General features: G+C 46.3%; 2 protein-coding genes across 2 annotated transcripts; one reads left to right on the top strand and one right to left on the bottom strand.

Moving 5' to 3' along the window:
* Positions 1 to 4,797: 4,797 nt before the first annotated feature.
* Positions 4,798 to 9,618, top strand: metrn (meteorin, glial cell differentiation regulator). The gene is made up of 4 exons (XM_086099228.1): positions 4,798 to 5,093; positions 5,953 to 6,392; positions 7,898 to 7,957; positions 8,446 to 9,618. Exons 1-4 carry the CDS (start codon positions 5,005 to 5,007, stop codon positions 8,757 to 8,759), a joined length of 903 nt encoding a protein of 300 aa, XP_085955354.1. The 5' UTR covers positions 4,798 to 5,004; the 3' UTR covers positions 8,760 to 9,618.
* Positions 9,619 to 12,483: 2,865 nt separating this feature from the next.
* ccdc78 (coiled-coil domain containing 78) lies at positions 12,484 to 19,167 on the bottom strand. The gene is made up of 12 exons (XM_086138792.1): positions 19,105 to 19,167; positions 18,852 to 18,977; positions 18,670 to 18,756; positions 18,077 to 18,421; positions 17,940 to 17,990; positions 17,724 to 17,812; positions 17,479 to 17,542; positions 17,025 to 17,150; positions 16,754 to 16,950; positions 16,325 to 16,659; positions 16,170 to 16,252; positions 12,484 to 16,060 (listed from the first exon to the last, which is right to left on the bottom strand). The coding sequence occupies exons 1-10, from the start codon at positions 19,165 to 19,167 to the stop codon at positions 16,476 to 16,478; spliced, it is 1,332 nt and encodes a 443-aa protein (XP_085994918.1). The 3' UTR covers positions 12,484 to 16,060; positions 16,170 to 16,252; positions 16,325 to 16,475.
* Between the last annotated feature and the right edge of the window lie 111 nt (positions 19,168 to 19,278).

Below are 19,278 nucleotides of genomic sequence, written 5' to 3'. Positions count from 1 at the left end.
CATTTCATGCTTCAGCGGTGACCGTAAAAATTCTCCCAACTTTTACAGTTTTCCCCGAGCTCGAACGCCGGCTTTCCATCTTGGGTTACAAACTTCACAAGTGCCGGAGTCGTCATCTAATTTTATGACGTCTCGGAGATGAAATTCAATCCGCGGGGACGGCGTCCGGCGCAATGCCGAGCGCCGTCCGCATTCGCCACGGGGGGGAAGAGATTGAGCAGCTGTGGAGCGCTTGATCAATTTTTGCCGCGTGAAATGTGACCTGACCGTTTGTCATGTGAGAGGGGCGAGCCGGTGCATGCGAAGGCAGTCAAAGGTTCGTAATGAGGGGCCGTCGGGAATATAATTCAGGATTATTAATTTCAGTCGTGTGTGTGAGAGAGATATTTTCGGTCGAGTGCGTGTGTGAGATGCAATTCTGAATTGTGACCCTATTGGCTCGGCGTAGGTCAACGCATTGGCATGTGTCCATTGTCTGTGCAAGCCACTTGTTGAAGGGTGGGGTGGTGTTGGGGGGGCTTAAAGTTTGGTTCCAAGTCTGTTTGTGCATGTGTGCAGGAAGGCTAATTACATTGTGCACGGCCTGGGATGACCTTCGCTGACCACACTCGATAGCGAGGAGGAGGAGGAGGAGGAGGAGGAGCGGGGGGGGGGGGGGGGTGAAGAATAGTCCTGCAACAAAAGGAGGAAAAAACGGAGCATGCATTCTTTGGGGGGCTTTTGCAGTTTGTTGCACTTTACGAGGATGAGATGGGGGGGGATATTTTCTTGCTTGCGGTTACTTTACTTCGGAAACCGTTTTGACACCTACTTGACTTCACATGGTGTGCTCTTAATGGACCAACTGGGAAAATTGCTGAATTGATCAAGGAATGATCAACTGATCGCTTGAAATGATCGAGTGGCAAAGGGGCCCGATCGGAGGAACTATTTTTGCCCGCCACAACGATGCATCTGGCCCCGAGTGCCCCCTCAAAAAATTCCAACCCTTTTGTCGTCTCCTCCATTGTGTTCCGACAACGCCTATTCAAATGTGGACGTTGGTGGGCAACGCCAACATCTGTCTTCCTTGTGGACATATGCAAAAAAAAAACGCTCGGACGAGCCATTGTCGAGACCCTGCGTTTTCATTTCAGTTTCCCTCCAAATCGATCTGGCCAATTAGAAGCGGTGGTGGTGGGGAGGGGAGGGTCGCCCCGAAAAAGCTAAAGACAGTGGTGAACCTCTGTCTGACCCCCTCAAACGCACCCCCCCCCCCCACCACACCCAGCCGGGCTCAAACAAGTACGAGAGCATCTCAACAGTTGATCGAAACCGGCGCTAATATGCACCGCGTGCCTCTTTAAACCTGGCAGCAATTAACTTCTTTCAAACCTCACCAGAAACTTCCTGCGCAGTTGTTTGCACGTTTTCTTTTTTCTTCAGTTATTCCCAATCTGAAAAAAAAAAAAAAATGTGGACTGCGCAGCGGCGACGTTGTGTGAAGAACCACTTAAAAGACTCGGCCCTGTTTGCTTTTTAGCTAAACTGCTCCCGCGTGTGCTTTGGATGCAGAGGAATGTCGGCATCAAACGAAAAAAAGCTCGCGTCTCCCCCCCACACACACACGACAGTACACCATATCCTTATTTGTTTTGCTTTGTTTGTACAATCGTAAATATTTCATACCCAGAAGATGAATATGACTTGGTAAATGTTTGCTGGTAAGTGATTCGAGAAGATCCGAAAAGCGTCACGTTAAAATCTACTACAAAGTCCCGTTTTTCATTTGGTGGAATCTGTGTGGACACAAAACCGCAAAAGCAATATTCTGTGAGCCTCGAAAGATCAGCCGCGATCTTTTTGTGTCAAGAAATTCTCCATTTTGGACACCTGCAGTCTGCCTCGTCCCATCATTCTGCAAATGGACTGTCCCGGGGGGCGCGCAGCTGTGACCTCTGAACCCCAGACGCTATAATTAAGTTATATATAGAGCTGACGGATGCATAAAAGTGGCAAAAAAAAAGTCAAAGGGTAGAGCAGCGAAGGGCCATGACAGGTCATCCCAAGCGGGAAAAGTGGTTTTGAGTGATCTGCGTAAGAAAAAGGATGAGGAAAGTCCATGTCCGTGTACAATCGAGACATTTTTGATTTTTAGGCGCATTTGTTTTTGTTGTTTTCAAATACACCACAATGATTTAAAACCATATCGCGGGGGTGGGATCCCAATGGAAAAGATCAAAATGCACATGCGAGTATTGTGACAGTGCAGCTAAGTGATCTATTACATGTTTGGAAAAGCATTAGGGAGCGTTCTCATGGCGTCTCTGCGCGTTTCCAGCTGCGTTTGCCATCCAGCCTTTCTGTTTATCTGCTGTCTTGTATTCACTTCCCTGCTGGGCTTGACGCGAGAGCCCCCCTCCCCCCACCACACCCCCTGCAACAAACACACACACAACTTGAGACGAGAGGGTGAAAGAAAAAAAAATAAAGATAAGATATTTACTGTCAAACAAACAAACGCGCATCAGGATCCTGAGAAAGCGCAATGAGAAAGTAGGTGTCATTTTTCACATGCGAGTCTCACGGTGGGGGGGCTTGGGGAGTAAATATCAGCAAAAACAAGAGGTGGCAGTAAATCATAAGTCTTCATCTTTGACTTTCAGGCAAATCCCTCTGCGAGGTTCATTGGCTTTCCCATGACCAAAGCAAGCAGGCCCAAAAAAAAAAGAAAAAAAAAAGACGCGAAACAGACAGTCAAGGTTTGCCGCCAGTGTGCAGGAATGCTGATTATCGGCGCGCCGCGACAAGATCTCATTACCAGCAGATAGATAGATGACTCAGTGCTGGAAAACAAACAGCGGCTATGCCAGATCAGATGGATTAGCGCCGAGGTGCCATGGGAAGCTCGCCAACAGTCGTGGGAAACGCGGAGGCCGTGCTCGTGTTTGCATTGAACACCTTCGAAGGACGCAACCCGTGTGCACTGAAATCTTGCACAAGAATCCACTTGAATTGATAGAATTTTACATATACACATATAAACAATTCATTGTATTACATGGGACCTTATGGGGCCTGATTTCGGAACAGTAAGGGCCCGTATGTGTCCTGCGGGCCACCCTTTCCCCACCCATGCTCTTTCGAGAGCCAAACTTCCCACCATGACTCTTTGGGAATGTTTCAGCGAGAAGACGCGCTAAGGGAAAGTTAACACACATGTCGAGGTCCAATAAACACTGTTGACACCACACTGTTACTACATCCTCCGCATGTTTGCGCTCACACACACACACACACACACACAAACACACACACACACACACAGGAATCCAAAACACTGTGCAAATACACAGACGTCTCACACTTGAACGCCAACTCTCGTACGCGTACAGCGACGCTGTTTGAAGACGTTGCCATTGGCGGCCAGGTGAGATTGAAAGCTGCACAAGTCGACCGTGGCGGGAATCTGCTACAGTGCTGCAGTCTGTGTGTGTGTGTGTCACAGAGCGCAGTCAAAGGCAGCATTGTTCTAGGACCCCGATTAGAAAAGACACCGAAACTAACCTTTCATTCGATTCGACACTGTAGCCAGCAAAATCTATAATTATTATTATTATTACAGCTGTCATTAATGATCAAATTAAATGATGACTTTCATTCATTTTCTGTATGTTATTTTTTTGTCTTCTACAACTGGGACTTTTTTAATGATAAAAATGCTTTGAGTAACACTTAACTATTATCACAAACGTAGTACATCGCCGAGTTTTGACATGAATGGATTTATTTTTCCAGCCCCGCGTCTGTGCTCTGTTTTGAAACGGCCCGCAGGGAAACACAAAGCTCCGTCCCGCTGGAGACAAAAAAGCAGCTGGATTTCTGCACGTGCCTTTGTACCCAGCTCGACGGCCTTGTCATAACTCCATCTTTGAGTTTCATCGCGCACTTTGATGCCCAAAAGTCAGTCACTCAGCGAGATGGATGCACAAAAGAATATTTCATTTGTTTCTAAATACCTCGGCATGAAGGCGAAGGCGGAGCAGGAAGGGAGGTCACATGGATCAGAGGATGACCAATCGCCAACGCTGTTACACTTATCTGAAAATAAGATTAGCGTTATTGAACTGGGGAGAGGGGCTTTCGTTTGCTTTATTGGATTTTCAAATCGGAGCGTAAAATAACAAACAGAAAGCGTCATCAAGAGTGGCGGGCATACCTTGACACAGGTTATCAATAAGTCCCTGTAAAATGTGAAAAGCTATTTTGTGTCGACTGAAAATGTGTGGAAAACCCTACCTTGTCAGCACATTGATTTGCATTAACTCAACAACGGATGATGACGTGAATTCTAAGTAATACAACTGCACTATGCATCACGTAATGGCTGTTTGCTTTAAAAATCAAATGTGGCCCTCGGGAACAAAAAATTCCCATTGTGTACGCCCCCTTTCAAAATACAAGCTCTTGAATAGCATAACGCCGATGATTAAAATAAGTGGCATCAGTTGCGTTAACTGAGAATAAAGAAGAAGAAAAAAAAAGCTAAACATTTACATAGAATTGGGGGGGGGAGACTAGACAGACTGCTCACATTGTCTCACTTGGCTGTATATGCACTGTGGGGGCCAAGACAATGGAGAATTGTAACATACTTGTGCACTGTCACTCTTTCTTCAGGTCACCCCCCTACCCCCTAGTCCCTAGTCCCAAATCCCACCACCTCCAAACTCCACCCGTCCCCCTCCCACTTGTGAGAGTGGTTTAAAGTTTCCTGCCTCGGCCTCTGATTGGTGGCTCCAAGTTTCTTTAGGGGGAATAAACTTTGGAGCTTGACTCAGTGTGGAGCAGACAGACAGGCGGTCGGGGTCAGGCAGTCAGGAGACACATTCTCTTATCTGAGGAGGATGCAACACTATGGCTGCAAAGTCAAGAGAACACTAGATTGCTTTTATAAAGGAGCTCATATTTGGATTATTTGATCTTTTTTTTTTTTTTTAAAGTTTGCATCACTTATATTTGAAGATGCATCTTTTGGGGATTTACTCCATTTGGATTTTATTCCGTGCAGCCCAGTGCAACTATTCCGAGGATCAGTGCAGTTGGAGAGGCAGGCAAGTATTTCATACGACAGTTTCGGATTGACATTTTTTTTGGAAATGATTTTGAATCGCATCGGAGCTACGGGTGGTCGGTTCAGAGGCGCACAGGTTGCAGGACGGCGCTCGTCTACCCACATGTTGAGACGTGTCGGCCATTAGGGGCAATCTAAATGTTTTCAAGTCCTCGGTGTGGTGGAGGGGCTTGACTACAGGGGGGCTGCGGGGGTCCAGACACACAGATGACTGAGGGGATTAATTGTGAACTCGCACGATGCATGCACTGCAGGACTAGGAATTGCATTCCCACTGTTATAGTTTGGGAAAAGGGGGGAGCGACTGTATGTTGAGAGCAAGGCTGTGCTTCACAAATTTGCCAACAGGTGGCGCTTTCCCTCAGTAGTTTTTCATTAAGATTCCTGTAAATGTGAACACATGTGGTGACTTAATATGGCGTTGCAATTTGACACCTCACAGTTATTCCACCATCATATTTTGGTTTATAAAAACATTAACTCTCTCAAACATGTCAAAGGTGACATTTTGGATTACTACAATGTACGTTTGATTCGGCAGCATGGTGCCTGAAAGGTTAGCATTTACGCCTGGCTGTTTTGTAGTTCTGGGTTGGAATCTAAGCTCCAAACCTCCTGTGTGGAGTTTAGACGTTCTCCCATGTTTGCAAAACATATATTTTAGCTTCATTGAAGACTAAATTGTTCATAGGTGTAAATGTGTCCTAGGTGTGTCCTGAGATAAACTGGCGACCAATCCAGGGGGTACTCGGTCTCTCGTCCAAAGACAGCTGGGAGAGATTCAAGCTCATGACGATAAGCAGTATCGATCAAATAATTCTCTCATTTCTTCCTTGCAGTGGTTTGTCCCAGCAGCAAGGCAGCGTGGAGCAGATCTCCCTCCACTGCTCCGAGGGCACCCTAGACTGGCTGTACCCCAAAGGAGCCCTTCGTCTAACCCTGTCGCCTCGCCTGCCCTCTGTGGCTGTGGGCCCCGGGGGCGGCGGCGGCAGCTCGGGCCTCATCACGGCCTGCGTCAAGCCCTCGGAGCACTTCCACGGCGCCCAGCTCTACCTGGAGAGGGACGGCGTGCTGGAGCTGCTGGTAGGGGACCGACCCGAGTCGTCCCCCCCGCCTAGGGTGCGCTGCTTCAGCCGCCAGCCGGGGGAGAAGGTGGCTCTCTTCATGCAGGCCACACCTCACCAAGACATAAGCCGGCGCATTGCGTCCTTCCGATATGAGCTGAGGGGGGACTGGACTGCGCGTCTGTCACTTGACTCCAACCAGATCAGTACTGTTGGTGAGTTGTTCAAGTGGAGGCCAAAGCTGCCTTTGGAATCATTCTCGCATTCCCTTCTCCTAAATCTAAATGCACAAAAAAGGCAGAACATTTCACTTACATTAGGCTTATATAAGGCACCGATCTCTTTTTAGGAACGTTGCTGTTCCTTGTGCGGAGAGCAAATTGCAACAATTTTGAAACGGATTAATGGTATTTCCATTCATTCCAATGGCAAGGGATGATTTGTGATACAAGGGTGTGCATTGATGCACCCCATGTGTCACTGCTTAAGCTCAAATTCATGCATTCTGATTGGGAAATGCATGAGTCCAATTCTACAGTGATGATAGAATAGATCCCCAAACCCTCACATAGGCCCCGATAGAGGAGGCCTCAGTGGGCTGATTGGATTTTCCAGGAGGAAGTGGGAAAACGTTCCCAAGAGTAGAGGCATGTTGGTTTGGAGTAGGAGAAGTGGGGAGTAGGCAGTGAGGAGGGGAAATGGGACGTAGGGTTGGGGAGGGGGGGGGGGGGCTACAAAAGCTCACTATGTGGGTCTTTCTCCAGAGTCCACGGCTCTTTGAATGCGTGCCGCTGAAACATTCTGGGATTACTGCCGTCTCCTAGGCAACAGAAGCCTCTCCCCAGCTGAGATGCTCCACTCTTTTGTTGAGCTGCCTCGCTGTGGGTAGACTTGTCTGTAGCCAGAGACCGACAGCCACCCCCTACTGCCCCCCCTCAGTCGTTCACATTAAGTTTGCTTTAGGACTGGAGAGGAAGGAATCTCATTTATCAAGAGGGGTTTCACTGTGGAGAATGTGCAGGGCGGGATAGGGGCCTCCAGTCAACCTCAAGCAACTATTAAAATGTGTAACCCGGCCTCCCCCTCCAAAAACAGTTCAATTCCCTGGTTCCCTGGAGATAAATGATCATGTATGTTTGGGAACTTTGACATTTTGAGGTGCTTGCCTTTGAATTTTTTTGGTCTTGTCAATTAAGTCAGATGAACTTCAGTCATTAAGGCCTAATGCAAGATCATTTTGTATGGTACTCCCAATTTACATTAATTAAATTTGGAGTCTTTTCTGCCCCTATTTAAAGTAGGAGCGGTCAGGTTTATGTTTTCTTTTCTTTTTTTTTTTTTTTAAATGACCATCATTGCGGTACTCAAACATATCTTTGAAGTCTCGCTCCGCTCCCTCCTCTTATTGTGGACCCCGGAGGCTTTGTGGAGGTGTGACTGCAGACACCCAGGAAGGTTTTAGGGTGGGGAGACAGGGAGGGGGAGATTTTAGCCTGTAAATGGTGTGCAGCCCACAGAACCGTGCACCTTGAAAGCCCCAACTGTAAAAGTAGCAGCTGTCTGTTAGTGGTTGGTCCTTCAAGCCCTTTGTGGTGCACATTCCTGAGCATGTGAGCTTTTCTTCTTGATTTCTTATTAGCATGCACTGTATGTGTTTTTTTTCCCCCCCGGAAGATTGATGCAAGCTCGCTAACTGATTCTCCCTCTGTTTCCTCCTCAGAAGCGTGCAGACCCTGCAACGACACGGAGATCCTAATGGCCGTGTGTACCAGTGACTTTGGTAAGTTGCGCAGCCTCGCATGAGGAGAATTTTGGCCCAGAACCTTTAAATATCTCGCAAAGCAGAAAAATAAAAGCTAGCCTCTGTTCAAAGTTGAACAGAGGCAACGATTTTAGGTGTGGAGTCGCCCAATGGAGTTCACCTGCCAGGTTGCAAAAACTTAGTGTCTACTTTTGCAATGTGAGTGGGACAATGAATGGCAGGGAGGGCAGAAAGAGGTGAGGAAACGTGGACTGCAGGAATGATGGAAGGAATGGGTCTCACTGCGACTTTTAGGGTTTCCACAAAGATGAATCCGCATCCGGAACTTGAACAAGAGGAGTCCAGATGTCAACTTTTGCGTATCATCACAACCTGGACGGCTCAGCAGACAAAAGAAAACGGCATTGGAGAACTTCATGACGCTTTATGCATATGTAGAAACGTAAACTACAAACCTGGGCACAGTTGGTCTCACGGTGACAACTTTCGTCTCGTCTTCTCCACAGTGGTGCGAGGCAACATCCGGTCCGTGGACGAGGACGAGAACCTCCGCGCTGCGGTCATCAAGGTCAGCGCCACGCGGGTCTTCCGCCAAAAGTACGCCCTCTTCACCGGCAACGGTCGCATGGCCGCTCGGGGGGACATCCGCACCCTTCTGCAATGCGGCGTCAAACCAGGGCCCGGCAGCTTCCTCTTCACCGGTCGGGTCCACTTCGGCGAGGCCTGGCTCGGCTGCGCCCCTCGCTATAAAGACTTCCTGCAGGCTTACATCGCGGCCAAAGCGGCCCAGCAGATCCCATGCGAACTTCCCGTGGACTGAGCTCGAAACTTTTGTCGCTGCTCGTCTACGATACGGAACCGAGGCGCAGGGGAACGCCGGGTCGACCCGCTTCGAGTCGTGGGGGAAACCATTGCGAGCTACTAAGGGGTCTCCCCATACGCCTTTTCAGTGCAATAACAGCTTGCCGAGCTGTGACGGCAGCTTTTCGGCTGCCAGAATAGAAGCATTTAGATTGACATGGCAACACAAGAGGGTGAAATCTGAAACTCAGGGAATGTACAGAAATGAACTCAGCAGGGACACAAAATACTTCCCAGCAGAACCAACGAGTTTTAGTTGGTGACGTGAGTGGGCGATGGAGATTATAAATCAGATGAAAATGCACTGAGTGAATGAATCGCAATGCTGCAAACACACACACACAAAAAAATTGAAAAACCAAAAATAATTAAAAAGCAAAGTATATGTAGCACGGCCGTGCATTTCTGAATTTAATATATGCGCATACAGATATTGTGAGCATGTACAGTAATAATAAGACAGTCACATGGCTTGCCCTTATTCTGACAGTTTGTGTCAATCACATGCAAAAGAAGTCTGTCGAATGCAACTGGCGAGAACATGTTTTCAAATCGAGAATGCAAGCGAGAACGGAGGGATAAAAAAAAATCGTACAACGTACAAAATGCCGTTTTCTTGCACTACATCAATGACGAGATCGTACCAAATGACTTTTAAGTGCCGAAGTCTTAAGTACTGCCATTTGCTGTGTATATGTGAATACGGAAAAAAAATGTAAATATGTGCATAAGAAATTCTAAAGAAGTATGTCAATATTGTTATGAGTTTTTTTATGTTCTGTGTCATTCAAATATACTGAAAAAAAAAAACCACTCAAGAGATGCGTGCTTGTTTTATTGCAATTACAAAACGTGATTTGATTCATGGAAAAGGCCCGCTTGAAAAGGTTTGGTTTGAGCTCAAGGCTAAACCTTTCTCACGCATAAGTCACTTGTGAAAGGCTTACAAATAGAAGGCCAACAAGATTTAGCGTGTGTGTGTGTGTGTGTGTGTGCGTGCAGAGGTTGAAATTCCGTTGTCCTCGCTCTGCCATTTTCAGGAGCCAGGAAGCAATAAATTGCCATCAAGCGAGCACCGTGGCAGGCACGTCTGAGCTGAGGTGCCACACAGTCGCTCGCTCCATCCTGACCGTATGTGTGTGAGAGCAAATGCGTGTGTGAGTGTGTGTCTGTGTGTTTTAAGTGCCAGATGAAACAGTAATGGGCGGACGGGAGGCACCAGAAATATAATTTAGCATTACCTCCAGCACACACACTGCTGAAATGCATTTTCACATCATACTGAAATGAACTCAACCATCTGAAATCACGCAAGAAAGGAGGGTGAGAAGGGAGGAAACAAGAATGGTATCAAACTCGTCGACCCTGTTTGACTCATTGGAACTATTTCACCATCACATCCTCCTCAAATGTTAGATTTGGTCTTTCCCATAACGCTCCCCACAGCTGTGGGGGTGTGTCGGCTGCCGATTTGGAAAGTGTGGCTGACGCGTCACCGCGGCGCAATCACACTGGCAAAAAGACACTTTGGGATTACAAATCAGGCAATGTTGCGTTAGTGGTGGAAAAAAGCTTCATGACATCTAGTAAAGATTCAACTGTGAAGAAAGAGCTCTGACAACTTTTATCCCTTCTTTCTTGCTTGACGTTATTTAGCAGGCCATAGCCTTGTCTAATAGGAAAAAGTACATTGCTTTCCAAACATTCTGGAGGGGCCCATCAATCATTTACTTTTTTCGATACTCGCGGCAAGGCTCCGTCCTGATCCCACCTATTCCCCCCTACACACATTAAAATGCCACAGAATCTTTCAACTATTATGTGATAATTCGTCTTCTCCAGAACAGAAGGAAGGCATTTAATGGCTTGTGTCCCATTTCAGCATACGGTTGATTAATAGTGACGAAGATACAGCCGTATCCCTGGCAACCAAACAGAACAAGTCTGGCGTGTCCGCCTCAGATCAGCAGCCGCCAGCTCAGCGCGAGCATTTCCACGACCACACTGGCATCCCGGATTCCCATTACACCCTTCGGACAGCTGGAACTGCGGGTTGGGATTTCGGTGACGCCGCCACGCCATCATTTACATCCATCAAGCGACGGGAAACCTGACTGTGATGGATGACGCGTTTCATCCATCTAATCTGCCGCCTATGACGCTGTCAAATTCACCCACAACAATATTGTTAAACTGACTCTGTCGATCCGAATGGAGCATTAAAGTCGCAGCGTCAACCGTCATTTATTACGGGGAGTCATTTCCCGACCGTTGCTGCATTCTGTAAAAATGTGACGTTATGAAATCAATGACAAAGAAAGGTGGGGGTGGCTTGCAGAATAACACGTAACGGAATGGTGAGTGGACTTAAGTACCTACAATGCCACAATTCTTATGCGGGTGGACTGCCATTGACTCCTATGCATTAAGCGAGGCACTTATGAAAAGTGGTCGAGTTGGATGTGGTCATCTGAGGAGCAGAGTATAGGCAGTCGTGTAGGTTGAGAGGTGAGGCCAGAACGGAAAACAAGTGCGAGCATGTTTGCGTGGCCGTGTTATCCCTGTGAAGTAGTGAAGGGAGAAGAGCGAGGAGGCCCCTTTTGTTCCTCAAGAGCCTGCAGATGGCTGTAATCCTTTCCAAAATGTGCACTGAAAATCCATCAAGGCAAGAAAGAGTGGACATGGTGCGCAGCAGCGTGGAGGTGGGCCACCCCCTTTTATCAGGGAGGTTCAAACAAGCATCCTGGGGAATTTTCCCGCCAAAATAGTCGATGAAAGGAAAAGGGAGTTGAATGATGAAGGGGCAAACTCCACACAGCTGCCACGTCCTTGCTGTGTCCCTGGGTTTGACGTGAGACCGCAGGGTTGGTTGTGGGGAAGGGGGTCTATGGGCAGTATTTTAAAAAACAAAAACAAAACACTAACTGTGCACTAATAAAGCCACTTGGGAGATTTGCTGTTTCGGTATTGTGGTAAATGAGCCAGAATTTATCTCCCGATGGCCCGACGATCATTGAGTTTTCTAAACTGGAAAAAATATATGTATTTAAAAAGAGAAGTAAAAATAAACACCCCCTTATAACCAGAGATATGGCTGCGTCAATTACCTCTGATTCACCCCAAATAAAGTTCAGCTGTTCTAGGAGCCCCCCCCCCCCCCCACTGCATTTTTGTAGCCTGAGAGCAGAGAGCTTCTGAAAGGAATTATGAACAGTTTGAAATAACAGCAATGGAAATTGACGGTTTTAGTTTCCACAAAAACTAACTTAACTTGTGGGGTTTTTTTTTGTTGTCCTCAAATGGGCCAACTTGTTTTCTTACGTCATTGGTGTTCAAGTAAGATAATAAAGGGAGCATACAGTCCACTGCACCTGTTTCCATTCACTGTTCCCTGACCAATTAACCGCAAGAGTTTGGCTTCAAATCGGAGAAATTTCCTGGACAGATCACTTGAGTTTCCTTTCCACGGCTTCGCAGCGTTTGTCCCCTCGAGACTTAAGTTACCTCTTCAGGAACGAACCTATTGTTCGAGCTCTCGTTGAGTAAAGAGGTAGGGAGGAACGAAACTGCCACTCACGCTCTTTTTGTTATGTTACTAGTATCTCCTTGCACGACGTCCCCCAACCCCTGCCCCCCGCCTCCCCTCTTGTGTTCTGCAGCTTCCAGGCAAAATGTGTCAACTGATACTGACTGGCACGGTGTCATAAGAGTGCGTGAGATCGGATCAAAGCTAATAAAAATAATCGGATTTTTTTCCCCCAATATTTTTAAAAATGTTTAAAAAATATTTTTTTGTATTTCTTGAAGAGCATTTTTTAAAAATTCCTCAGCGAATCGCATTTCCATTCATTTTAATAGGGAAAGATGATTTAAATGTTTTGAGTTTCGAGCATAGTCACTGGACAATTTAAACTTGTATCTCAAGGCACAACTGCACAATATGTTGTGAAGGCTGTGGATAAACAGTGCGCAGTGTGCATTTTTTTTTTAAATTGATAATTGGAATCCATTTGCTAAAACATGCACAGATGATGTGTCCCAAACCATCCGTCCAATCTTCCAGCCATTCCCTTCGCTCAGCCGAGGCGAACATGTGCGCTGGAATTCTCCCCCAATTAAGACAGGGATTAGCCAGGTCCAGTGTGGGAACAGGCGTGAGTGTGGGAAAGCAGAAAGGGGTCTCTCTCCACCTTCCTTCCCTCAGCCTCATTCTCACTCGCTCCGGTCCGTCCCTCCCCTGTCTGTCTTTCTCACCCTTACTGTACCTCTCGGCCTTACTTTTCTCACCCTCAATTCTCCTTTTTTTATTTATTTTTATCTTTTTACCCCCAACAACTTTTCATGTGAGTCAAGCATTCGTTTTCCTTCCAAAGCTCCCCTCACATCCCCTCTTTTTTTTAATTTTACTTGTCATTATTTCTTTTTTCTTTCTTTCTTCACACAGCCACCCAGAATCTCTATAGCTTTCACTCCCAATTCTTCAAGGTTTGCTGAAGAGCATGCGACCCGCTTCAAACAGCCCTCCACCCCTGCCTCCCTTTTAGTGCCTCTCCAGTCCGGGTGCTGAAAGCTTGTCTGGAGAGGAGCTCGGGACTCTGCATGAATAGTCTGACGCAAAAGTGGGGGGGCCAAAAAGACAACTTGTCCGAAAAGAAGAGACAGGTGTCGGCTAAAATTGCAGTTGAGGGTTAACATAGAGGGATTTTGCATCAAGTTGGCGTGGCGGTAACTTGACCTTGAGTTCAATTCGTCTTGTGACCATGATTATACCTCCGGTTTTTTTCTCAACTCTATTTTCCCCATTCAAATAAATTGCAATGTCGTTTCATTTTTATTTATTTTTTTAAACCCATCAAGACTGAATTCACAGTTGTAGAACCACACTGTGCCACAACATGCCAGGGCAGCACTGAGATCAACTAGAAGAGCTGCAGTGTACTTAACAGCAAGACGAAGACGTAAAGCAGGTCCCCAACTAAATTGCAATAAGAGTTGTTTTTCTGAGTATTGCAGTATACTCATTTTGTAGGTATTGCTGCTCCCTGTGTGTTAAAGGAGAAGTTGTTTGAAGGTTTCAAACTACTCCAACATTTATGCTCATTTCCATTAGCCCGTTTATGGCATTTTGCATTATGTTAGCCTTAAATGACTGGAATTTCAGTAGAAGAAATGATATGCTTTGGAACAGCATTTGGTTGTTTAATCAGACTGTGTAACTATATCTATTTATCTAGCTAACAAGCAAGTTAGCAAGCTAGCCATCGAGAGTATCACATACTGTAGCTATCCAAGTATCAAACATGAATTCCTTCCACATGCTTTGACACTATTTGCTTTTCACTTGCCATTGTTACCGACTTGGTTCTCATGATATTCCCAATCCCAACCTCCCAAATTCCCACTGGCTCCATATTCTTCCTCGTTGTTGTCACTTTTCCTTGCCCATTCCCACTCTCCCTGGCCATTCCTTGTGTTCCAATAAATCTCTTCCCGGCGCACTGGGGCACACAAGGCTTGTCCGTTCCAATTACGGCCTGCCCGTCCGGCCCCCGGGCTCACACACTGCGGGCCCGCGAGCCCCGTTCTCATTAAGCCCGTATCAATTAGGCATTAACCTCGTGAAACAAAGGGGCTCTTGACGAACAGCCCATGTGAGGTACTTCCTCTGCATGGCTCCCCATCCTGGGCAGGACACATTATAAGCTTTCTTCCCCCACCATGCTGGCCACAAAACAAATCTGTGAGCAAAGTGTCAACAACCAAACAGAGCAAAGAGGAACTACAAAGTTAGCGTGATATGCTAAAAAGTGGCATAATGCTGATGAGGCTTGGCTTATAAAGCATTCAATAGGCCGCTATGAAACAGCGCAGGCTCGGACAAACACAACAAACAGACCCTAGGGAATATGCGGATACAATTTCATGGAACAAACGGTACGCAGTTTCCTGTATGCGTTCTGTTTCTGTCAAAACACTTTGTAAACTTGTACAGAAAGTTCTGACTATTATTACAAGGCAGTTTGCACATCTTCTCCTATCTTTTTAATTATATGTACGGAAGTTTCATTCACACCGATTACAACTCTGTGTCCTTGTTGGCACAGCAGCAAAGAGGCAACCTGCTTTTTTGATTTTCCCACAAGCTCTTTGGCACAGTGACTATGTTGGCACAGGCCCAAGCTGCACCCCCACACCACTCGCCCAACCATACACACCCTTTCCCAGGGTCCTGGGAGTGTAATACATTACCAACAAAATCCCACTTCCCATTCCTCGCAAACGTTTCACACCCCCTCCCCTGATGGGACAGCCGTGCCCCCTCAAAAGGGGATTGGGGTGACATGTCTGTATGACTCCCTGACAATGTTCCCATAATTCCACAGATTGGTTCAATTTAGTTCAAGATATGTATCTTTATCTATTTAGTTAAGATATTTATCTAGATAACCGAAGCCACATTTTCCTTTAAGATGTTATGGCAGCTCCAAATTATGTCAATAAACTCAGAAGGGGGTAATTGGTGTATTTGCATCTGCGATGTGAGTAACACGAGGAAAGCCTACTAGAACATCTGGAGTTTTTAAAAACTGTACTACAATAATCCTGTAGGTGAATAAAAGTATGCATGCCCTCTTACACAACAAATGTGAGGCAATAATATGAAAGTTCAATTCAGGGAAAGGAAAAAAAATGGCTCCACTCACATCAGAGCATAGAAAGGGAAAGTGTCCACGGACGGGCGTGTACCCGTCTGGGTAACATGTAATGACATTATTCTCACTAGGGTGACCCCTCATTGTCGCTGCGCTTTCTTCTCCCCAGCTCGTGAAATTGACATAAGCTTTACAAACATTCCTGGGATTTTTTTCTCAAGCCCAGATTTCTTCTTGTTTTTTTGCCCAGCACAGTGGGGGAGAAAACACACCACCTAGTGATCACACGAATGAATGCGGAGTGGGACGCCGTTCCCATGCCATTGCGCTTGTGAGTTTACTAAGTCCAGTGTGCATTTTAAATAGAGGGGATGGGGTTTTTTTTCTTATACAATCCCGACATATGTCTGTCTTTTTTTTTTCCAATACTTTTTCTCAAAAAAAAAAAGTGAAAAATTCATTTAAAACGTCTTTCAAAAGAAAATATCTGATCATTGTGTGACCTTCCGACCTCTCAAGATGCTTTTCGATATAGTCCTGCAAATGGGACACCTGTTGCTCTGGCGGTGAGAAACTTGTGCTCCTCCTCATCGATTCCCTGTACCAACTGAAAAAAAAGAAGTCCACATTAGATGCAAGATTGTGCGTCCATAGCAGCCAAAGTGGTAAAACGTTAGAGCATGGAGGATTCGCAGCGCAGCTAAAGTTTCACGTACCAGCGCGGGGTCCGTTATCTCCTTCAGCTGTTTCCGTGTTGACCGACCAGGATTCTTGGAATATCTGCTCCGGTTTTGGCATCCTGCGTAAGGTTCAATTTTCGTTCACAGTCGCTGACTTTGGTCACATTCAAACACAGGAAAAGAACACTCACTCCTGATTGGTCAAACGGCTCGACGTTTTGACGACTGCCACCTGGAAGAGAAATGTTACAACAGGTTCCAAGGTTTCAAAATAATATTTGGTTTTTAAATACAAAGGAAAGTGTGCCATGCAAACATTCACGCAGACAAAACAAGAGAAGATTACTTGACCTGGTTTCGGGCCACTTGCCGCTGAGCCCCCCGCTTTGACTTATGCTGCTCGAGTTGCTGTTGACGTTTGCCGGATTCTTCTCTTGGCTCAGTGGGCTCCAGGCTGAAATGGCTTTCAGGGGGTCCAGGCTCCAGACCTTGGTCTAGTTTGGCCAAAATCTGCTGCCTCTGATCCCTACACGATGGGATGAGACGACAGGTGAACTAACATTACCTAGAGAAGTTATGTTTCATTACAATCACGTTTAATGTAACAAGACTCAGAGCACCTATAGGCACATATTAGGGCGTGATGGGTCTTGGTGGTCCTCTGCAGTCTCTTTTTGTAAGCCTGAGTGGCAGTGGCGAGCTGCTCTTCGCGGGCCCTGTAGGAAGCACGGACATCCCTCAGCATGTTGTCCACAAAGGCACTCCATTTGTTTCCCTCGGATGCCATTTTGGCTCCCCCGACGCCATCGACGAACTCCTAAAGGCGCGATTAAAGCATCGGTGGTGTCAGATATTTTGGACATCCTTCTGTGTGTTTGTGCAGCTACTCACAGTTATGTCCTTTAAATAGCACAGCAGCCTTCCACGATAGAGCTCGTGGAGCTGTTTGACTTGCAGCTGCAGCCTTGAAATCTCCTCTTTGGCCTCCTTCAGTTGACTCAGACAGCACACACATGTCTTGGATGAAACAAAACACGACAGAAACAAGAAGTACTTTATTTTGTGACCGCGCATCCACAACAGTGTGCCACTTTTTCCATGTTCATTTTTTTTTTTTTTAGAGCCTCACTCCAAAACGAAATGAATTAATTTTCCGCCTCAAAATTTGACACATAACATCGCGTAATAACAACATGTAAAAGTTTTTTCCCCCCCCAACTTTTGTATCTTCGCAAATCTTCTTGGGTATGATGGCACGAGCTTGGCGCACAGATACTGTATATAAAAATGAAGCTCATTTTGGAAGTGACTGCACTTTACTGTGATCTTGACAGTTCTCGCTCACCACAGTCTCCTCAGACGGTTTCCGTTGGCTGCTTTGGATTTGCTGCTCTTTTCCCATCGCCCCGCTGACGGCCAAACATCGGTTGCAACCACAAGAGAGAAGAAAACGCAAACCACATCACAAGAGGAAGTCAAGAGACCACAAATGAAAATCAAATCAAAGAGCAGATGCGCATATGGGATGAACGCCACCATCTTTCACGAGCTCGTTCCGGTTTTAGAATGATAATCCAAAACATTCCTTACATCTCCTCCTCGAGTTTCCTCTGCTGCTCCTCATAGCTGCGCTTCAAGTTCCCCAGCATGTCTTTCATCTCCTCCTGATTTCCGAGGAGCTGCGGGGAGTAATAAAACCTGAATGTTCTGAATGTTGTGATTATATGCAAGTTTGATTAGTTCGACTCGGTTGAGGAATGTGGAAGAATGAGTTATTGCGAGGAAGAGTGACTGGGAGGCGCATACCGTTTTTTCCATGCTTTTCTGACCCTTGTTCAAAGCTGCAAGGTCTTCCGGCTGTTAAAATGAGAATGGCCAGGTCAGTCCTTCTTCACATCTCCTGAATTCATTGAAAGCATCACAAGCAAAGGCCAACACCTCACCTTGACTCTGGTCTGCAACAAGCGGCCAACGAGGGTCCTCACTCGGTCCAGCTCCCCGTGAAGGTCCTGCGAGGTGTCCCGAGCACTCTGGTGCTGTTCGGCCAGCTGGCTGCGCAAGGCAACCTGCGCCTGGGCCAAGGCCAGCAGTTCTGCACTTAGCTCCTTGCTTTGGCCCAGTTCTTTGTGATGGGCCTCAGTCAGAGGCAGGTCGTTTTGCTTGAGCGAGGACAACTCTTGGTCGCTCTCCTCGCCCGCTTTGCGGTGGGTCCCGGCTGACTGGAGCTTGCAGAGTAAATTGTCTCGTTCGGTCTGTAGTTGTTTTATTTCATCTTTTTGGTTCAATATCTAAAGATGGGGGAAGATGTAAAGAAGATGAAGTACACAAATGACATCAGACAGTTTTTCCTCCCCTTTATTGTGCTAAGGCACATACACTCCACCCAAACATCGCCGATACCAAGTAGCCAATACTTGATGCAGCCATTAAATTGTTAAAAGCGTTTCACTGCATACTGAATGTTTTGATTCTCTGTTCACAATAAACGTTTGAATTAATTAAATTGCATTTTTTAAATTGCAAGGTAAAGCATGACCTTATTTTTCAGCTCAAACGTCTCCTCTTCAAACTGGGCTCTTATCTTGTTTATGTGAAGCTTCTCCTCCACAAGCTCCTTTGATATCTGAGTGTGAAAAAAAAATATATCTATATCTATATTTCTGCTTATAGAATGTATCCAATAAAGTTACGCCCAAAATAATGAATAGCGTACTCCACCTTTAGCTTCTCCTCTTCGCTACGGACGAGTTTGCTGGATAGGTCTGTGTTGGAGGTGGACAGATGAGTCACTTCATTCTGCAAGTAGTCTACTTTGATGGAAAGTTGCTCATTCATGTTTTGAGGCTGCAAAGAGAAAGCAACGTCAGTGTTTGCCTTTTGACAGTTTAGTGAACTGACTGAACTGAACATTAGTGGGAGAACCAAATTTAGGCCGACGCGATTGTATCAAGATGTAAAATGCTGTACTCACATTTTCCTCTCGAATTTGGTCCTTCGCTTGATTTAAACATGAGCGAGGCTCCCGTGGGTCCATATTTACAATTCCTTCAGTAAGTACAGTGGAGTATTTGATACTCACTCTGTGTCCCTCAGCGGAATGTTGCCATGGTTCAGTACAACACAACTCTTCACAACAAAACGACTA

This window comes from Hippocampus guttulatus, chromosome 19, assembly GCF_054856545.1.
Source record: "Hippocampus guttulatus isolate MCC_2025c chromosome 19, RoL_Hgut_1.0, whole genome shotgun sequence".
Taxonomy (NCBI): Eukaryota; Metazoa; Chordata; class Actinopteri; order Syngnathiformes; family Syngnathidae; genus Hippocampus; species Hippocampus guttulatus.
Note: the sequence above shows the minus strand (reverse complement) of the source record. Positions and strands in the feature narration are given on the sequence as shown.

Bases quoted from the DNA above. Each gene is read 5' to 3' on its own strand.
- metrn (XM_086099228.1), top strand. From the start codon at position 5,005: ATGCATCTTTTGGGGATTTACTCCATTTGGATTTTATTCCGTGCAGCC. The intron at 5,094-5,952 runs GCAAGTATTTCA...TCTTCCTTGCAG, and splicing joins CAGTGCAGTTGGAGAGGCAG to TGGTTTGTCCCAGCAGCAAG. The intron at 6,393-7,897 runs GTGAGTTGTTCA...TTTCCTCCTCAG, and splicing joins CAACCAGATCAGTACTGTTG to AAGCGTGCAGACCCTGCAAC.
- ccdc78 (XM_086138792.1), bottom strand. From the start codon at position 19,167: ATGGACCCACGGGAGCCTCGCTCATGTTTAAATCAAGCGAAGGACCAA. The intron at 18,422-18,669 runs GTCATGCTTTAC...CCCCATCTTTAG, and splicing joins CGTTTGAGCTGAAAAATAAG to ATATTGAACCAAAAAGATGA. The intron at 16,951-17,024 runs GTGAGTAGCTGC...TCGCGCCTTTAG, and splicing joins GCTATTTAAAGGACATAACT to GAGTTCGTCGATGGCGTCGG.